Source organism: Haemaphysalis longicornis, unplaced genomic scaffold (genome assembly GCF_048455015.1).
Source record: "Haemaphysalis longicornis isolate Haplotype H1 unplaced genomic scaffold, Haemaphysalis longicornis Haplotype H1 scaffold_6, whole genome shotgun sequence".
In the NCBI taxonomy this organism is placed as follows: domain Eukaryota; kingdom Metazoa; phylum Arthropoda; class Arachnida; order Ixodida; family Ixodidae; genus Haemaphysalis; species Haemaphysalis longicornis.
The window spans coordinates 62,656,686-62,673,704 of NW_027526407.1; the positions used below are offsets into that span (position 1 = coordinate 62,656,686).

The 17,019-nt window shown below is 46.1% G+C and overlaps 1 protein-coding gene across 1 annotated transcript in view; it reads left to right on the forward strand.

Annotated features, from left to right (window-relative positions):
- Nucleotides 1–17,019, forward strand: part of LOC144143044 (A disintegrin and metalloproteinase with thrombospondin motifs like) — a 52,625-nt gene that overhangs the window by 32,622 nt on the left and 2,984 nt on the right. Inside the window, exons 9-10 of the mRNA XM_077674865.1 lie at nucleotides 11,385–11,493; nucleotides 12,633–12,800. Coding sequence (XP_077530991.1) covers nucleotides 11,385–11,493; nucleotides 12,633–12,800 — 277 coding nt within the window. The remainder of the gene's footprint in view (nucleotides 1–11,384; nucleotides 11,494–12,632; nucleotides 12,801–17,019) is intronic.

Sequence of the window (17,019 nt, forward strand, 5' to 3'; positions counted from 1 at the left end):
AAAAAAAGTCCTGCATTTCTCGCACAATACATCCTCTTCAGTTCGTAAGATAACTCACCCTGGTGTTTTGCGTACGATGAAATTTGCAGGTATCCATTTTCGCATGACTTCGGGTTGATGTTGAATTAATCGTAACACTGTCACAGTAAACACCGAAATTTCAGACAACGAAAAGCGGCACATTTGCTTGGCGTCACACGATTAACACGGACACATTGCAGTCGAGTCGTAAATTTCCAACATCAGGCAACACGTGCCATGCCCGCGCACATGAGCAAGGAGACGAGAGATGTGGCTGACTGAGTACATCCTGGTATAAGCAGGTCCATCGCGCTAGCAAATAGTGCGGAGATACGTGCCCATCTTTCGACCTTTTTCTAACTTGTTTTCTGGTAATGATTTTATTTGGCAAATACAACATCGCTTAACGTTTTGTTTTCTTCATCTGAAGAAACTATATCTGTTATAAGTACTCAGGGAAAATTTTCTGCCACTATTATTGCTGCGCGCACGAATACTAACACAGCACGGAACGCCTGACCCTCTTTTCCACGAAAACTTCCCTTCGCAGCACGACCGGGCTACAGCGTTGACGCGCGCGGCACTCACGCCGCACCTCCCCGGCCGGTCGTGGTCCCCTCTACCTTTTCAACGCTTCCCAGAACTTCCTTTCCCTGCCTCCTTCGGTCCAGCTTGGGTCGCTCTCCCCCTTTCTCAATGACTAATTTCAAAGTGAGCTCCGCGGGAGAAGGAATGCGGTTGTTCGCAGATGCGACCATATTTCTGACTGCGCCCGCAGGAACAGAGGCCGCCGCGAAAATTCTTTCCAATTTGCTTCGACGCTGAGAAGGCCGTTTTCAGAGAAGCCCGCTTTTTCACTTGACTGCAGCAGCGAAGGGCCGCAGAGGAAGAATTCTCCGAACTTATACATCTTTCGGTCGACGTTCATTCGCAAGCTTTGCCGACGCACAGCATCCAAAGTTGCAACCTGAATTTGAGCGTTAATCTGTCTGTAGCTGCCTTTAATCGTACTTTTCCCGTATTGTTGGTATATTAGGTACCTAACGTTATTGAACAAAAACTTTCATATAACTGGCCGATGAACCTCATCATCGTTATTCAGTCTGTGTTGTAGATGTAGCTAGGTAAACCATGAGTGTATCAATTACGCGTCATAAGTCATATTGGAACCAGCGGAATAGAATTTAATGGTGCGCTCGAATTATACCTTTATAGGCTAACACTTTTTTATTAGCGGCTGGAGACTTAGAGGCTTATGTCACTATGTAGTTAGCTAAGGAAGCTTTTATGGATGCAAGCCTCTAAATTCTGCGCCAAAGGCTTTCCTAATTCCGGCTAAATGTTGCTTAATTGTCACACGTCTAAAGGTTTACAGTTATATATTGCGCTGTAGCCAGCCGCAGAAACTTTTATGGGTGCCTCTCTTTAGCTTTAGGTCAGATTCTCTCTAATAGCTGCCAGAAGACAGCTGAATGGTTCCAATTATGTAGACTTAGAGCTAGACAACGGCCTATATCCAGCCAAATGAGCTTTTATGGCTTTCTCTCTTTAGCTTTAGGACGAATTCTTTTCAATAGCTGGCAAAAGACAGCTCAATGGTTTTGAGTCTGTAGAGTTAGAGCTAAAAAACGGCCTATAGCCAGCCAAATGAGCTTTTATGGCTTTCTCTCTTTAGCTTTAGCACGAACTCTTTTCAATAGCTGGTAAAAGACAGCTGAATGGTTTCAAGTCTGTAGACTTAAAGCTGAACAATGGTCTATAGCCAGCCAAAAGAGCTTTGTCGCGGCTAGCCTATAGAACTAAAGCCATAGATTTTTCTTTAGCTGGCTACAGTAGCCTGAATAGCTGTTACTCTATAGACTAAACACACTAGGATGTCCTATAGTCGTCTAAATACAATTGTATGGTTTACATTCTTTAGTGCAGGATGCATAAAAACTTCAATAGCTGGCTATAGCCTAATTTATGCACTTTTATGGGTGACCATAGGGACCCATAGGCGGCCATAGCTCACCATACATTTTTCTATAGACGCCCATAAGGCATTTTTCTATGGGACCACCCCTGCTGACGCCGTCGGGAACTGAACCCCGTGGCAGAAGACCCAGGTGGACGGCCGCCAAACCGCTCAAAAAAAATTCCCCGCATTTCCCCGAGGGGAAGAATGTGAAAGTGCGAATGCAAGAATTGAATTTGCGCGGTTCGGTAATGTTCGCGAAAGAGAGATGACACACACACACAACTACAAAGAATAAAAGATGCATTTATTCACAGACACCTATTTGTGTTGTCGTTGTACTTGATTGCTCCTCCTCCGGGCTGAAGAAGAGTAAGAATATCCCAAGCTTTGAAATTTCGTGTCAGTACTCCTTTAAGCGGGTGCATTAGCCCTTCTCACGCCCGATTCCTGGCCAATCCCCCACGTGGGTATGTGCCATGCACAGACACCTATTTGTGTTGTCGTTGTACTTGATTGCTAGAGCGGATCTCAGCTTTGAAATTTCGTGTCAGTACTCCTTTAAGCGGGTGCATTAGCCCTTCTCACGCCCGATTCCTGGCCAATCCCCCACGTGGGTATGTGCCATGTCAGCGGCCAGGCAGCGCGCGCCCATCTCCCCCCGTTGCCAAGGAAGACGAGGAGCGCGCGCACCCGCAGCTGTTGCTATGCGGACGGCGGCGGAATGCGGACTGCGGCGGACGCTTCAGGCTCGCTTAAGAAGTGCATTCGCACTTAAAAATATAAATGAACGTTTTTCCTCCTCCTCCTCCGGGCTGAAGAAGAGTAAGAATATCCCAAGCTTGACGTTGAGGCGCTCACCGTTCTGTCATCTGCAGGTACTGCTCTTCGCTGTCCTTGGCCAGTCGCCGCTTATCACTCTGCTCAGCTGTTCGGCCCAATCGAGCAAGACTGGCGCACTGATGCCTGTCCTGCCTCCGATGGGCCATCGTTCAGCAACGGCCATTCAGCAGTTTTTGCGGCAGCACCAACGCTTTCGGCGGTCATCTGGATTCCCGTCTGGCAACAAGTGACTGCTACCGCTGAGCCGGCCTCCTCCAGGGGTGATCAAAAGCGCGCGCATTTTGATGCCACTTCGGGCCACGCCAGCACGATGACGTTGAAGCGCTCCCCGTTCTCTCATCTCCAGGTCAGATACTTGAATACGCATAGCAACCGTGACAATTATGTTTGTGTTATTGCCGTGTCGTGTCCCCCTTGTTCTTTCTTTTCGAAGCGTGTTCGCGCGCCAATGTAGCTTCGCCGCCTCGGTGATGTCGAGTCAAATTCAAGGCCCATGAATAAGGCTCAGGAAGAGAAACTCGATTTGGTCTTCGATGCAGTTAAACGGCTAGACGCAGCGAATTTATCTGTACTCCGATCTGTAAACAAGGTCTTAGACATTCATATAGGCCTCGAAAATGACTTCGAATTGCTTTCCAAACGAGCTTCCCGCGAACAACGAGAAAATTTCAAAAATTCAAAGCCAAATTGTCGATTCACAATCAAACCGTCACTCTTCGGGTGCCCCAGGAGCCTCCACAAAGCAAAACAATATTTCTAATATCGAGGATAACATTGATGATCTAGAAAACCGCTCTCGAAGGTCCAAAGTCCTATTTTATGGTATCACGAACGGTAATCAAACTGAGTCATGAGATGCTGTTGAAAAGGTTGTAACTGATTTTTGCCAAAACCAGCTTACATTACAATCACTTCCATCGCAGAAACAGATCGCCTGGGGCGTTTTTTGCCAGATAAAACACGGCCCATTATTGCCAAATTCTTCGACGGTGAAGAGGTAGACGCGATAATGAGTCGTGGCAGCAGGCTAAAAAATACGTGATACGGCTTGTCACGTGACTTTTCCAAGCCAGTTTGGGACGAACGGCGAAAGCTATTGCCATTCTCTAAATCCAATAAAAAGAATGGTGAACGCGTGAAGCACGTTTTTGCAGGCTATGCATAAACAACGACGTGTACGTGTGGGACACTGTTGCAAATGCAGGGGCACCTGCCCCTCTCACTTCCCGTTAAACAAAAAATTGCTGTCCATCACCAAAAAAGGTCAGTTCTAATGGCATGTCTTCTTGTACACAAATATCAGAAGTGTTCAGTCAAAAAGCATTCCGTGCTCTTCCCTGGTCGATTCTTGCATTCCATCAGTTATGGCGCTAAGTGAAACGTGGTTAAATGATGACGTTCCCGATAGCAGTATTTGTCTCATTTTATTTGACTATAGGTTCTTCCGCTCTGATACAAAACACAGAAAGGAAGGTGGCGTTCATGTAGCAATAAAAAATGACGTGCTTGCCGTACCTGTGCATGGTAGCTCTTTTTTGGAATGTGTATGGGTTTCCCTAAAGTGTGGTGTGCGTGACATAATTGTTGGCATTTTTCACCGGCATCTCGATGCAAATACTGATTTTTCAAGCGAATTTACTTGCGTGCTGACCTTAATCAGCTCCCGTTTTCCGAATTCTTTATTGTTAATTCTTGGCGATTTTAACTTTCCCAGCATTACCTGGTCCACTGAATCAGTTACGGATGGCCAAACCGAAGCGTATAATCCTTTGCATCCCATGCTGTTCGTAGGCGCAAGAGCAAAATATTAATGGCTGACTCTTCATTAAAATGTGCCAAATAACACACAAAAATATGTCCTTCAACAAACCTTATTTATTGAAGAAAATGAACGTACACATATGTGTACGCTAGGAACACGGAGTCACTCAGTGTGGAACTTTTCAAAGCAGTTTTCTGGGCCGTCTTCTTCGGCGCACACGTACACCTTGGGGAACTTTTCTGCGGTGCTTCGACAGGCAGATGATTTACCCCATCATACCTGACGAAGCTTGAATTCGGCGAGCTGAATTTCCGAATCCTGCACGGCGCGGTACAACAACCAGCTGTTCACAACAGCAAGGTCCAGCAAGTGAAAAATGATCCCTTTGTACCACTTCTTCGTCTTCAACTCATTGCGGTAGAAAGACAGCAGCTGGTCCGCTGTGTCGACACCACCCATGCTTTAGTTGTATACTCTTACCAAGCTCGGTCGCGAAACTTCGGCGATGTTTTTGTTTTTTTTGTCGTATAGCCGGCAAACTCCCACAGGACCTACACTATGGGTATTCGATCCAATCATGACGCTGCGGTTGTCATGACACTGACAAATTAAAATGCCACGGTCCTTTTCTAATCGGAAGTCAAAGGATCCACGGCCTTCCCCCTTCATGCATTTTTCGGTTTTTAGGGGGCAGCGTCCAATACTGGCGTTTCCCATGGTTGCTGTGCATCCTAATCCACGACGCTTCATTTCCACTAGAAGATCTGCTGTAGCGAAGAAGTTGTCACAAAAGATTTCTTTCCTTTCACAGCCCTCGGAGAGTCGCACAACCATTTTTCAACTTTCTTCGATGTCGTTTGACAAATCTTTTGGGTAAATGACTAAGTTTTCCCCGTAAAGCTGAATTTTGTACACATAACCGGATCTTCCAGCCAGTGTCCACACTTTGTAGCCCCACTTTCTAGACTTTTTCTTTATGTACACATTGAGGCTGTGCCGGCCTTTGAATGGTATTATCACTTCATCCACGGCAAGGCAATCTTGTATTTCTGCATCACCCTCGTGGAACTTATAATTCAGCCGGCTTAGCAGCGGACGGACCTTGTAGAGCTTGTCGTAGCCATTTTGTTCCTTGTTCTTCTCGTTGTCGTTGTTGCACGCGTGGAAAAGTGAGATCACTTCGTCAAAGCGATTTCTTGGCATGCAGTCCGCAATGTGGGATTAGCGCAATAACCGGGACCAGTACATGCACCGGAATGGCATGGACACTAAAGACATGTACAGGACCATGCCAAGAAATGTCCTGATTTCTTCGAACGTCAAAGGTTTTACTCTCGTCCGGTTGCTCTGGACCCGGAATCGGTTTGTTTCTAACGTCAGATGTTCGATCAAATTCTCATCGACCAGCTTAAACAACATACTCAAAGGCGTTTTAGCTTCTGTCGAAGAGACGTTTGGACTTAGAATGCTAGTAAGAAAGCCTTCGTTGATGTCAAGGTCCTTTTTGCCCCATGCCTGGTCTTTTTTATCTTGTTCTTCACAGTAGTGGACTCTTCTACATCGAGGCCATCGGTGTCTGGCAAGCTAGACGAATCTGTCCAACTACAATGTTGACTTGCTGTCCTTTCCGCCTGGTCATCATCGGAGCTTTCCAAATCGGAGCATTCGCTCTCACTTGGCCAGTCTAACAAAATTCCCTGGATTTGGTGCCGTTAATCCACGCCTGCAGAGAGATATTGTGTTGCATTAGAAACCAAAATCATTATGGCAAACTGTGGCCTTTTATAAAACGACGCGACCGGAAAGCAGCCCCACAGACCTATTCGTGAAATTCAGGAGCCTCGTATTCCTGACGGCAAGATATGTGTACGCAACACAGCCGGGGGTAAAAATAAGTACTTCTATTCGGTTTTTCCTTGAGCAATGGACATCAAAATATTCCTTGTGAATTCCTCTATTACACAAGAAGTACTATAATGGATGAAATAGCAGATAAATAGTGAGATATCGATGTAACGCCGAGGCACACACCGTGACGGGCATTTTGAGGGTCGAGTTGTCACTACAGGTAGCGCCATCTAGTTAGCATATTTTGAAACTTCAATATAGCGCGAAATTCAAAAATTTAATTTCAAAGTTAGGCTGCTAACACGGGATTTTTAGCGCCACTTTATATAATGGCAATATTTGTTGCCGCTGGGTACAAAGGGCATCCCTTTGTTCAGTCCTGTCTCGAGTTTCACTAGTTCAGCTAATTATAATCCAACACGCTGCTGATCCACATCGGCTAACATTCTCGACTTCGTTTTCACCAACGATCCTAATATTTTTTCTGACATCACGCATCTCTATGGGATATCGGACCACAACATCTTTACTGGTATTCCTAATATTTCTTCTATCAAAACAAATAGGATGCTATCATAGGGCTGCGTACAGAAGCATTAACGATGAAGTGCTGTAATTCACGGATAATTTCTTTGAAGAACACAGATCACGTTCAGTTGCAGATAATTGTGTCATTTTTAAAAGCACACTTACTAATTTAATCAACAGGTTCATTCCAACCATCACCATTAAAACTGAAAACACCACTTCTTGGTATAACCAGCGGCTTCGACGCCTCAATAACAAAAAAAAACGCCTTTATCACCGCGCGAATAAAAAGGACCCCTGTTCTGATAGCTGGCTGCGTTACAAAAGATGCGATAAAGAATACCAGTCACTACTTCCATCAACTCGCCGGCAATTTTACAAGCATGGCTTATCATCTATGTTAAGAAATAACTCCCAGATAGTTTGGCGTGTTATCAATCCTGTTAGCCATCCTGACATCGTCCTTACTGACAGGAATAATGTCGCCATTCCCATGTCTAAGTGCGCACCGGCTTTAAACGACGCATTCATAACAGTAAGCACGTGTGAAGACATCAAATATTGCTGTAAAGTTAACTTCATTCCGGATGTCAGCATGGCAGAAATGATAATTGGTGAAGCGGGAATACTTTTATTGCTCAATCGACTCAAAATATCTACTGCTTCTGATCATGCAGGCTTCAATAACAAAATACTCAAATATTTATCAACTAGTATTTCTCCCATACTGTGTGCTCTGCTTTCCTACTCATTATCACCAGGTTGCACCCTCCGTGACTGGCGAATTCCAAAAGTAATTCCAATCTTCGAATCTGGAGAACTCTTTTCACCCCTAAACTATCATTCAATTTCGTTGACCAGTAACAGTTGTAAACTCTGTGAACATATAATACATACACAAATTATCAACTATCTGGAGGATCATAACATTATACACACATACCAGCACGGATTTCGCCGAGGATATTCTTGTGATACACTGTTTGCTGGTTTCATTCATGACATTCATCCATCTCTCGACGCTCGAGTTCTCTCGAGTTTTCAAAAGCTTTCGACCGTGTTCTTCATTACAGGCTCCTCACAATTCTTTCTCGGCTTAGCATTCACTCGAATATTTTATCATGGGTAAAATATTTTCTTTCATCACGCCTGCAGTTCACGTCTGCTAACACTTGTACCTATTTTTTTCAAACCAGTTACTTCCGGCGCCCCCCAGGGCGCTGTACTAGTACCACTGCTGTTTTTAATCTATATAATGACTTGCCATCCTGTGCTTCTTCCCGAGTAAGACTTTTTTCTGATGACTGTGAGATTTACCGAAGAATCTTTTGTGATAATGACCGTACAGCTTTGCAAACTGATCTTAACGCTATCAATCCATGGTGCTCATCTTGGATAATGACCCTGAACCATTCTAAAACTACGTATATGTCCTTCACTAATGGCGCCTACCGCTTCCCTACCTCCTGCGGGCTCAATAATAGTACCATTGACCTCGTCTTCATTTATCAATATCTGGTAGTTCACCTACAACCTGACCCGTCATGGCATTATCACATAAAACACACCCTGGCTTCCGCTCATCGCTCTTTCAGTTTTTTAAAGTTTGACTTTAAACATGTTCCTTCTGACATTCGCAAACGTGCCTTTACTACACTTATAAGTCCTAAAATTGAATATTTTAATATGCATCAGCCATTTGGGATCCCCATCAGGCATACACCATAACTGGTATTGAATCTCTGCAAAACCGTGCTGATCGCTTCATATATTCAGACTACTCACCTCATTCTAGCGTCACAGCACTAAAACGTCGCGCCGTACTAGCTAACCTAGCACATCGCCACCAACATTCCAGCCTATCACTCTTTCATAAGCCTTATCACCACACGTCACTTCTCGATGTTTCCTTTGACACACGTACCATCATTTTCCCTCGCCGCGACAACTCCTTGAAAGTTGCATAAATTGCCGCTCATCTGATTTTGCTGTCTTTCAATCCACGTACCATAGACGAATGGAATAATTACAATCTCATATCAGCTCTCAAAAAGACAACACGAAATTTCAAGAACTAATTGAAAAACTAACCTAACACTTTTCTCTCGTTTTGAGTGTTTCTTCTCCGGCTTTCAAAACGTGCACTGAAGATTTTTGTTTTTGCTTTTTATTTTCTTTTTTTGTTGTTGCGCTGATAGGTTGTACATAGTGTCGTGTTTGAATGTGAACCTTTTGTATGACATTCCTGTCTTTTTTTTCATCATGTATTGAATTTTGCGTTATCATATTTTTTAAGCATACAGTGTGTATTTACTTCCGTTTACAGTTTGAACACTCCTGTTTCTTTTTTTACCCTTCATTTTATTTCGTAATTAAAGTACGTGTGCTATGTAATTCCCCTATGTAATACCCCTTCACGGGGGCCTTAATGGGTATTGGGAATGAATGAATGAATGAATGAATGAATAAATAAATAAATAAATATATAAATAAATAAAAAATAATAAATAAAGAAATAAAGAAATAAGTAAACTTATTGACGCAGAAAAAAGACTCTTAACTCCTCAAAACTTTTCTTTCCATAAGCTTTTATTGTCCAGAATAACTAGCAACTGGAAGTCTCCCGGCTTAAATTGTCACCTCTACATCACTTCTTTTAGTATTTAATTTTGCGTAGTGTGTCTTACTCTGGAAATTTGTCTTGCGGAACAATATTGAAGTACACTATTTCTTCACGCTTTTGTTTTGCTCAGCCAGGTAACGGCAATTTTTATGACTGAAACGTAAGGCTATTAGGGCTAACGTAAATTTTGTTAAGAGTCGAACTTTTGTTTTCGGAACTGTGCCTTTTCGCTGGTTTTGCAGAACAGAAATAGCTTTGAAATACTGCATTTTATAGCACGGAACTTATTATTTTTATTCAACTGTGCCCACAAGGTTTTTCGAGCGAAATTTCGTCTCCTCATGTTGGTGCATCAATTAGAGAACGGTGCCTGGTTTGAAAAGCCATTATAACTGGCCGCTTTTTTGTGGCTAACACAAGACCCGAGTTGTTGTTTACTTTGTTTTTACAAACCATCTTTGACCAAACGCATATCCTGCAGCAGCTTATTTCCATCGAGAAGAAGAGCTTTCCCCGAAGAAGGCGAACTCTTCATTGGAAAAACTTTCCGCATCCAATGAAGCGTTGACAACCATCAATTTCATACCGACTGTACGCAAGTGATCCAATATCTGAAACAAGTTGCGGGGACCCTCATCATCCACCAACGTATCCACCAGATCCACAGCAAAATGCCATAAAAGGTGACTGTGTCGTGGATTCCAGATCACAACAGTATTGTAGGAAATGAACTGGCTGGCTTCCTGTCACAACTGCCTGGCCCATCATCCCCCGCCCAGCTCCCAAGTGACCTATGGGCCACACGAATGGCAGCAAAGGAGGATCTTCGACGCCGAAAGCGTGCTCTCATACCTCCATGTTCGGTTCTCCTTCCCCTCAACCTTACCAGGATGGAGGAGGTTGTACTACAAAGGATCCGACTAGGCGTGGCTCTCACTCCTTCCCCCACGAGTAGATGGAAAGGGAATTACCAAGGGCATGTGGAATGTCAAACCTTCTTCGATGAAACGGTTCCGGCAGACCTTCACCACCTAACGTGGACATGCCCTGGAACTAAGGACATTCGAAAGAAATGTTTGCTGGCAGCAGGCCAAAATTTCCAGCAAGACACGCATTACCATTATCCGCTCCATTGTCCTGCCTACCAGTCCTTGATGGAATATAACCGCGAGGCCAACCTAGTTTCCTGGATATAGATTGGACTCGCTTATTGTCTACTTAGCCTTCAGGCTATTCAATAAACGAAAAAAAACAACAATATCCGGAACCCTGTCCGTGGCACTAATAACCAAGAAGCAAATCAGGTAAATCGAATCTCCGCAACTAAGACACAAATAATGAAGACGGCCACCACGAGGGCACCGAAGGAATGGCTGTGACTTGCAGTGTGGTATTTTGAAAGGGTCCCCTGAGCAACGCTACCACCAGAAAAGGACACGACAAGATTAGGAACAATTCAAGTTTACACAGACGCTGTTATTCTGAGCGCCTGTCAGGCAGTTTCGAGTCAATGTTGGTTCCCCCAGTAAGCGGCCTTCTTGTCGAGGTGGGTGAACATGTAGCAACGTTTAATGTTGGGTTGGGTTATGATGTCAGTGCAGGAACAATTATCGCACCTATATATTTGCTGCCTTGGGCGTTGAAGGTACTTCCTCGTTGTTATTCTATGTCGGAAGTTAAAATGGTAATTAAAAAAAATGTGCTGTTTTAACCTTGTAACCCTTTTTAAACATTTTTTAACAAATATATCTTGGTCATATAACAGTGCCTACTCTTGTATACAAGGCTGAACTTCTTTCCAGGTATTGGATACCTGGCCGGTATATGTACCAACCATTACGTAGCCCTTGGTGAAGACACTGGTGGGCTCTATACAGGACTGCAAACATTCACGCACGAGATTGGTCACACGTAAGAAGCTACGTTTAGAACGTAACGAAACTGTGACACACAAGCAGTGCAACTTTCTAATGTAGATTGAGTGGTTCTTTTATTACTATTTGTACTTGATTTAGCATTTTAAACAAACAGTTCAAAATTTCTGGTTGAGTTGAATATATCATGTGCATGGAATACTTTTCCTGACATCTAATTCATTTTCTCATAACATGATTGTTACTGGCTGCTGAATGTGCGGTAGCCAAATAAGCCAGCATTATCAATTGGGACAGGTCAGTATCACATGCTGTGCACGCTGCACAAAATAGGCGCTTGAGCTCCTTGTTTTCACCAAAAATGTACCCCCCGCCATATAGGCGTGCGAACATGTTTTACCATATAAAGCAGCAAAAGAAATGTTCGTACCTTTTTGATATTCTATGAAGTCAGTTTTGTTTCAAGAGCAACTCTTGCGACACAATTACTGGTTAGTTTAATTTTTTACTTGTAGTGAAACATCACCAGTAACAGGAAATGAAAAAAAAAATATTTCTTTTTTAAGATATAACTTGGTTCCTGCGGTAAAAAAAGTAACAAAAGTAAAAAAGTAACGAATTCGAAATAAAGGTACTGCCGTTAATAATATTTCTGCCCCACAATTACTAAACCGCAATATTACCAGATTCGCGGAACAAAACAATCTGCTACTACCAAAAGTGCGCACTAATTATGGGTAACAAACAGTCCTCATTTCAGGAATAATTTTTTGGAATTCATTGCCCACAGACATCAAATTCAGCAACTGTGAACGCCTATTTTATAACTGCTTAAAAAATCACTTGTGGTCAACAGTTTGCCGGTAATCAGTGACCATTACCTTAATTTATTACATCTAACCCGTTCTTTGAATATATCTGTTTAATTATGTTCTATTAATGTTTTTTTGTTCTTTGCCAAATATCGCTTCACTGATCTCTGTAACGCTCTACCTGCCTTTGTGTGCCTTTGTTTTGTACTCAGCACAGGAGGTCCCCTCGACAATGTAAACTCTGGGACCTCCTTCTGTAATAATAATTGCCATTGTTCTTGTCCTGTATGCAAATATTTTTCAATAAAACCTGAAACATGAAACCTGAAACCTGAACATGCTTTTTTTTTATTTCTGGGTAAAGACTAGGAGCAACGCATGATGGATCCGACTCTGACCCAAACACCCCGGGGCATCCTAGTGCCAAAAGTTGCCCCTGGGATGTTGGAAACATCATGAGCTACAAGAACGTAGGACCGAGCTATCACCACTTTTCAAAATGCAGCTTGCAACAGATCCAGTATGTTATAAGGTGAGCAGTCTAAGTGTAACCCGTTTAAAGCTTACCTTAGGGGGGGTGGGGGCGTTAAGAGTACATTATTTCTGCTGCTGTGATCCACAAAAATCTTGTTTGGTGTTAAAAGTTTAGGAAAAGTAAAAATAGGGTTTTATTTGCGACATTGTGGGTGCATAGAAAACGAAAAATTTAACCCCACAAGCAGCACACAACTCACGCTTATGGTATCTAGGTATTTCTTAGAGGAGCCCATCACACGTTACATCACCAGAACAGTGCAATAGATAGCGGAGGAGCCCAGTGCATCAGCGTGTGAGGCGAGAAGTTTACGTGCGGAGCATATTAGGGCCCGGGTTGTCATGGTAGATTGTCCGGGGACACGGTATCTAGCCATCGTAGTGACGCGCTCGCACTGAAACAGAGGCTTTAAAAAGTTCACCGAAGCTTCCCCTTGTCGGGGTCGAACCTGGGCCCTTCGAGTTACGAAGCGGACGCCAATCACATTGCGCCACGGAGGCACGTGTCGTGCAAATGCAAAGTAATTGGGGGGGGGGGATGTTTTCGGTGCGCCGTTGCCACAGAAACTGCCGTTGCTAGCCCGGAAATAATAAATGATTATGTTTGTAGGAAAGCGGAGCCGTGGACTCGGTGAGGCGATGTGGCTCTCCTACATTTATTGGGGAGCGCAAGGCCCGGCCGGAACTGGAGTGGGAGCGGCGTAGAGACAAGCGAACCGCCCAGGCGCTCGGTCTTGTTCGATCTTGTCTCGCAGCGCGTGGCACTGCTGACGCAGCCCGGCAAGCACCGCCGCTGATGACGATTGTGGGATGCAGGGGTGATGATGATAGTGGCGTTGTTAGCGGGTGAAGCTGCCGCCACTACAGGGCTCCCCCCCTAGCGCAGGGCGCGTTAAGACAGAAAGAGGAGAACGAGCTATGTACAGATAATTCACTAAGCATGTCCATGGTAGGTCCTTAGACAGTCCAGGTCAAATCGTGCGTAACTTATAAAAGCAGTCCTGGTCAGTCCGTTGTGGGCCTCCGGAGCGTTGATTGGCCTCAGGTGGCCTTGGCTGGGAGTGCAAAGTGGGACGAACTGGTGTACGGTGTAGTAGTCCAGAAGTAAAAGAGGCACGAACCGCGGCCACAATGCAAACTTGACGGGGCCGGTAGAATGGGCGTTCCACGACAAGCCTCTTGTGACGCGTGTACACTGGTGTTCGTGTGCCAGTACGAGGAGGCTTGTACTCTCGGAGGTGACGGTTTGAGCACGGTGTCTGGTGCGACATCGTTGCGCATGGTCTAAGTGCAACTGCAGTACGACGCCCAGGGTGACAGCGGCTACAGCGAGTCACCCACATCCCGGAACGCCGACGAATATGAGCCCGCAACGCTGGTGGTAGCTGGCATGCAAGAAGTTGTTTGGCAAAAGGGCACTGACGCCTCGTCGATGTGCGCCGAAGAAGTGCCAGTGGTGAAACTCGCTTTCTTGACTGGTGCTTACGGCGTCGATGGTGACGTCGGCGTCGAGTTTCGGGAACGCGCGCCTCTGGTGGCGACATCAGTGGTTTATGAGGTTGGACGTCTGTCTTCAGTGGGTCGGGCTTCTCCTGGAAATCGTGCACGTCGCGGTTGACGGGGTGCTGGCGGTGCGTTTCATGTAGAGCAAGGGTCGCTGCTGTGTTGGTGTCCGCGGAGGGTGCCGCGGCTGTCGCTTCACCCGAGTCATGTTGCGGTAGGAGTGGAGCGGGGCTCTGTGTTACTGTCGTGGTGGACTTGACGTGCAATGGTTGTGTAGCGGGCGACCAGGTTGGGAAGGATGGAACGCTCACGGAGCACTCACTGGAGCCCTTGCATGGGGTGGTAACACCGGAAAATAGCTCACCAGAGCCCTCGAATGAGGCGGTAGAAGGGGCCGAGGCGGGCTGTGACTGGTGGGTTTCCGTGACGTCGTCTGCTACAAGTGTCGTCGGTGGCGTCGGTGTAGGGGCGGCTGCCGCGCTGGATGTGGCGTCTGGGTGGCCGATACTAGTGGCCGCGGACGAAGGCGATGGCGCAGAGGGTACAATGGGCGGCTGCGGTGTGTGCGGAGAGCGCGCGTGTACCTCCTCTGGTGCGGGCCGAAACAGGTCGTCCGTGAGGCCGTAGTGCGCGAGCACGGCAGCGCGAAGGTCATCGTAGGGGGTGGCGCTGGGCGGTGGGAGGACGACGACGCAGCGGAGCCCGAGGGGAAGCGTCTCCAAGGGGACGGAGTGCTTGAGCGGCTGAATGGTGACGTAGTTCAGCGAGAAGGTGGCCTCAAGCTTGAAAAACCATCCTCTGAGGTGGCGTGCGTCGAACACCGGTATCGGCGGGTCCCTCCACGTCGCCATGTCGGTGTGCCGCTGGCCGGGTATCAGACGCGGAACCTCCGGGTCACCACTTGTAGGAAAGCGGAGCCGTGGACTCGGTGAGGCGATGTGGCTCTCCTACATTTATTGGGGTGCGCAAGGCCCGGCCGGAACTGGAGTGGGAGCGGCGTAGAGACAAGCGACCACCAAGGCGCTCGGTCGTGTTCGATCTTGTCTCGCGGCGCGTGGCACTGCTGACGCAGCCCGGCAAGCACCGCCGCTGATGATGGTTGTGGGATGCAGGGGTGATAATGATAGTGGCGCTGTTAGCGGGTGAAGCTGCCGCCACTACATGTTATATTAGAGAAAAACAAATTCCCGCTTTCTGGCCCCAAATAATCAAACCTCAATGCAATGCCTCTTTATGAGCCTTTTGGGGAGCTGCGGCACCCTCGCTTGAGTAAACTGGGTATCAACATCATATGCTGATACTGAAACTAGCCACGAGAGGCCGCCACAGCCCCTGTGCAAAATCACTGCTCCACACTAGACGGCTTCTACGTTCAGTGGCTCTGCTTAAAGTTTTCATCGGGTAGCACCAAACTAGGCAGATAAGCGGGGAATTCAACGTACAGGTTTTATTGAAAGCACAGTGTACCAGAACGCTACCGCCCAAGAACATTTCAGACACCCCTTGCAGGTTCGCACTACCCTCAAAAAACTATGTTTGAGACGCGTTTATTTACACTTGTTCGGAATTCTGGGACTGGTGCGACGTGGCACGTTACTTGAAATGCCATCATAAACCCCGGCTTTAACTACCTTTCACGGGGAAGGAGGTCGAAATCTAGTATTGAAAGGGCTGAGGAGCGCAGGAGTTTTTCGGTATGGCCATTAGGATAGCTGCTGTATTTACAAACATCTTATGGTGGTGCGGTGCTCTGTATATATTGTCTGCGATAGGAGGCCAGAGCATCGTGTGCTCAGTGAACTTATTTTCATCAAAATTGTCGACCGTATAAGCGAAAGCAGGCAAATCGGGGACAAAAGTGGAAGTGATTAAATGGTAGTAGATTCTCCTTACGCCACCCATGTTTCCCACCCAGGGGAATGCCACTTTTTAAAGTTTAGGTATGTAGATATTGGTTTACACTGATTTTGTCAATCAGCAGCTTTATGCATGTATCGAACACGAGTTACTGATGTGACGCGCGGAAAATGCGCAGTATATTCGTTAGACTCCACGCCGAGTAAGGGCGAATGAGGCAGTCAGCAGGAAAAGAAAGCCATCCAGTCTAGGCCAGCCACGGGTTCCCTCTACCAGCAGAATCTGAAGCATCTGTATCCAATCCCTATCAATCACCCGCCGCAAGTTGGAAAGGAAGTTGCAACTACGAGCGTCTCTAGGAGTGAAGCGTCCAGTCATACCTCAGCATTGGCCCCGGAAATGGCACACGATCGTTCACAGGATTAGAACGGGATCGGCAAGAACCCCACACTTTCGCGCCACAAGATTCGGCAGCCTAGATGACCCCGAGTGTTCGCGGTGCTCAGCCAATAATGACATTGCACACATTCTGTGGGACTGTCCTCGTTTTGCCGACTGTCGCGAACAAGTCTTCAAAACCGTAGGATTGGCAATCGCACCGAGCCTTAAAGATTGGCTTTATCCAGGCATTTTCAATCAGAGCGAAGAACGGCGCCTGCTCGTCGCTCTACGAAACTTCGTCGAGGACTCTGGTCTTCACGATTTCCTTTAATTCCACACCCAATTGAATGTACCATAGGATGTATCCCACTTTTTTCCCAACTCCCATTACCTAATCCCTCTCCCCTAGACACCGAAATTCGCTAAAGCGTAGCATGGCGTCTTTGTATCCCTTGTACATAACATAAATGCGTGTT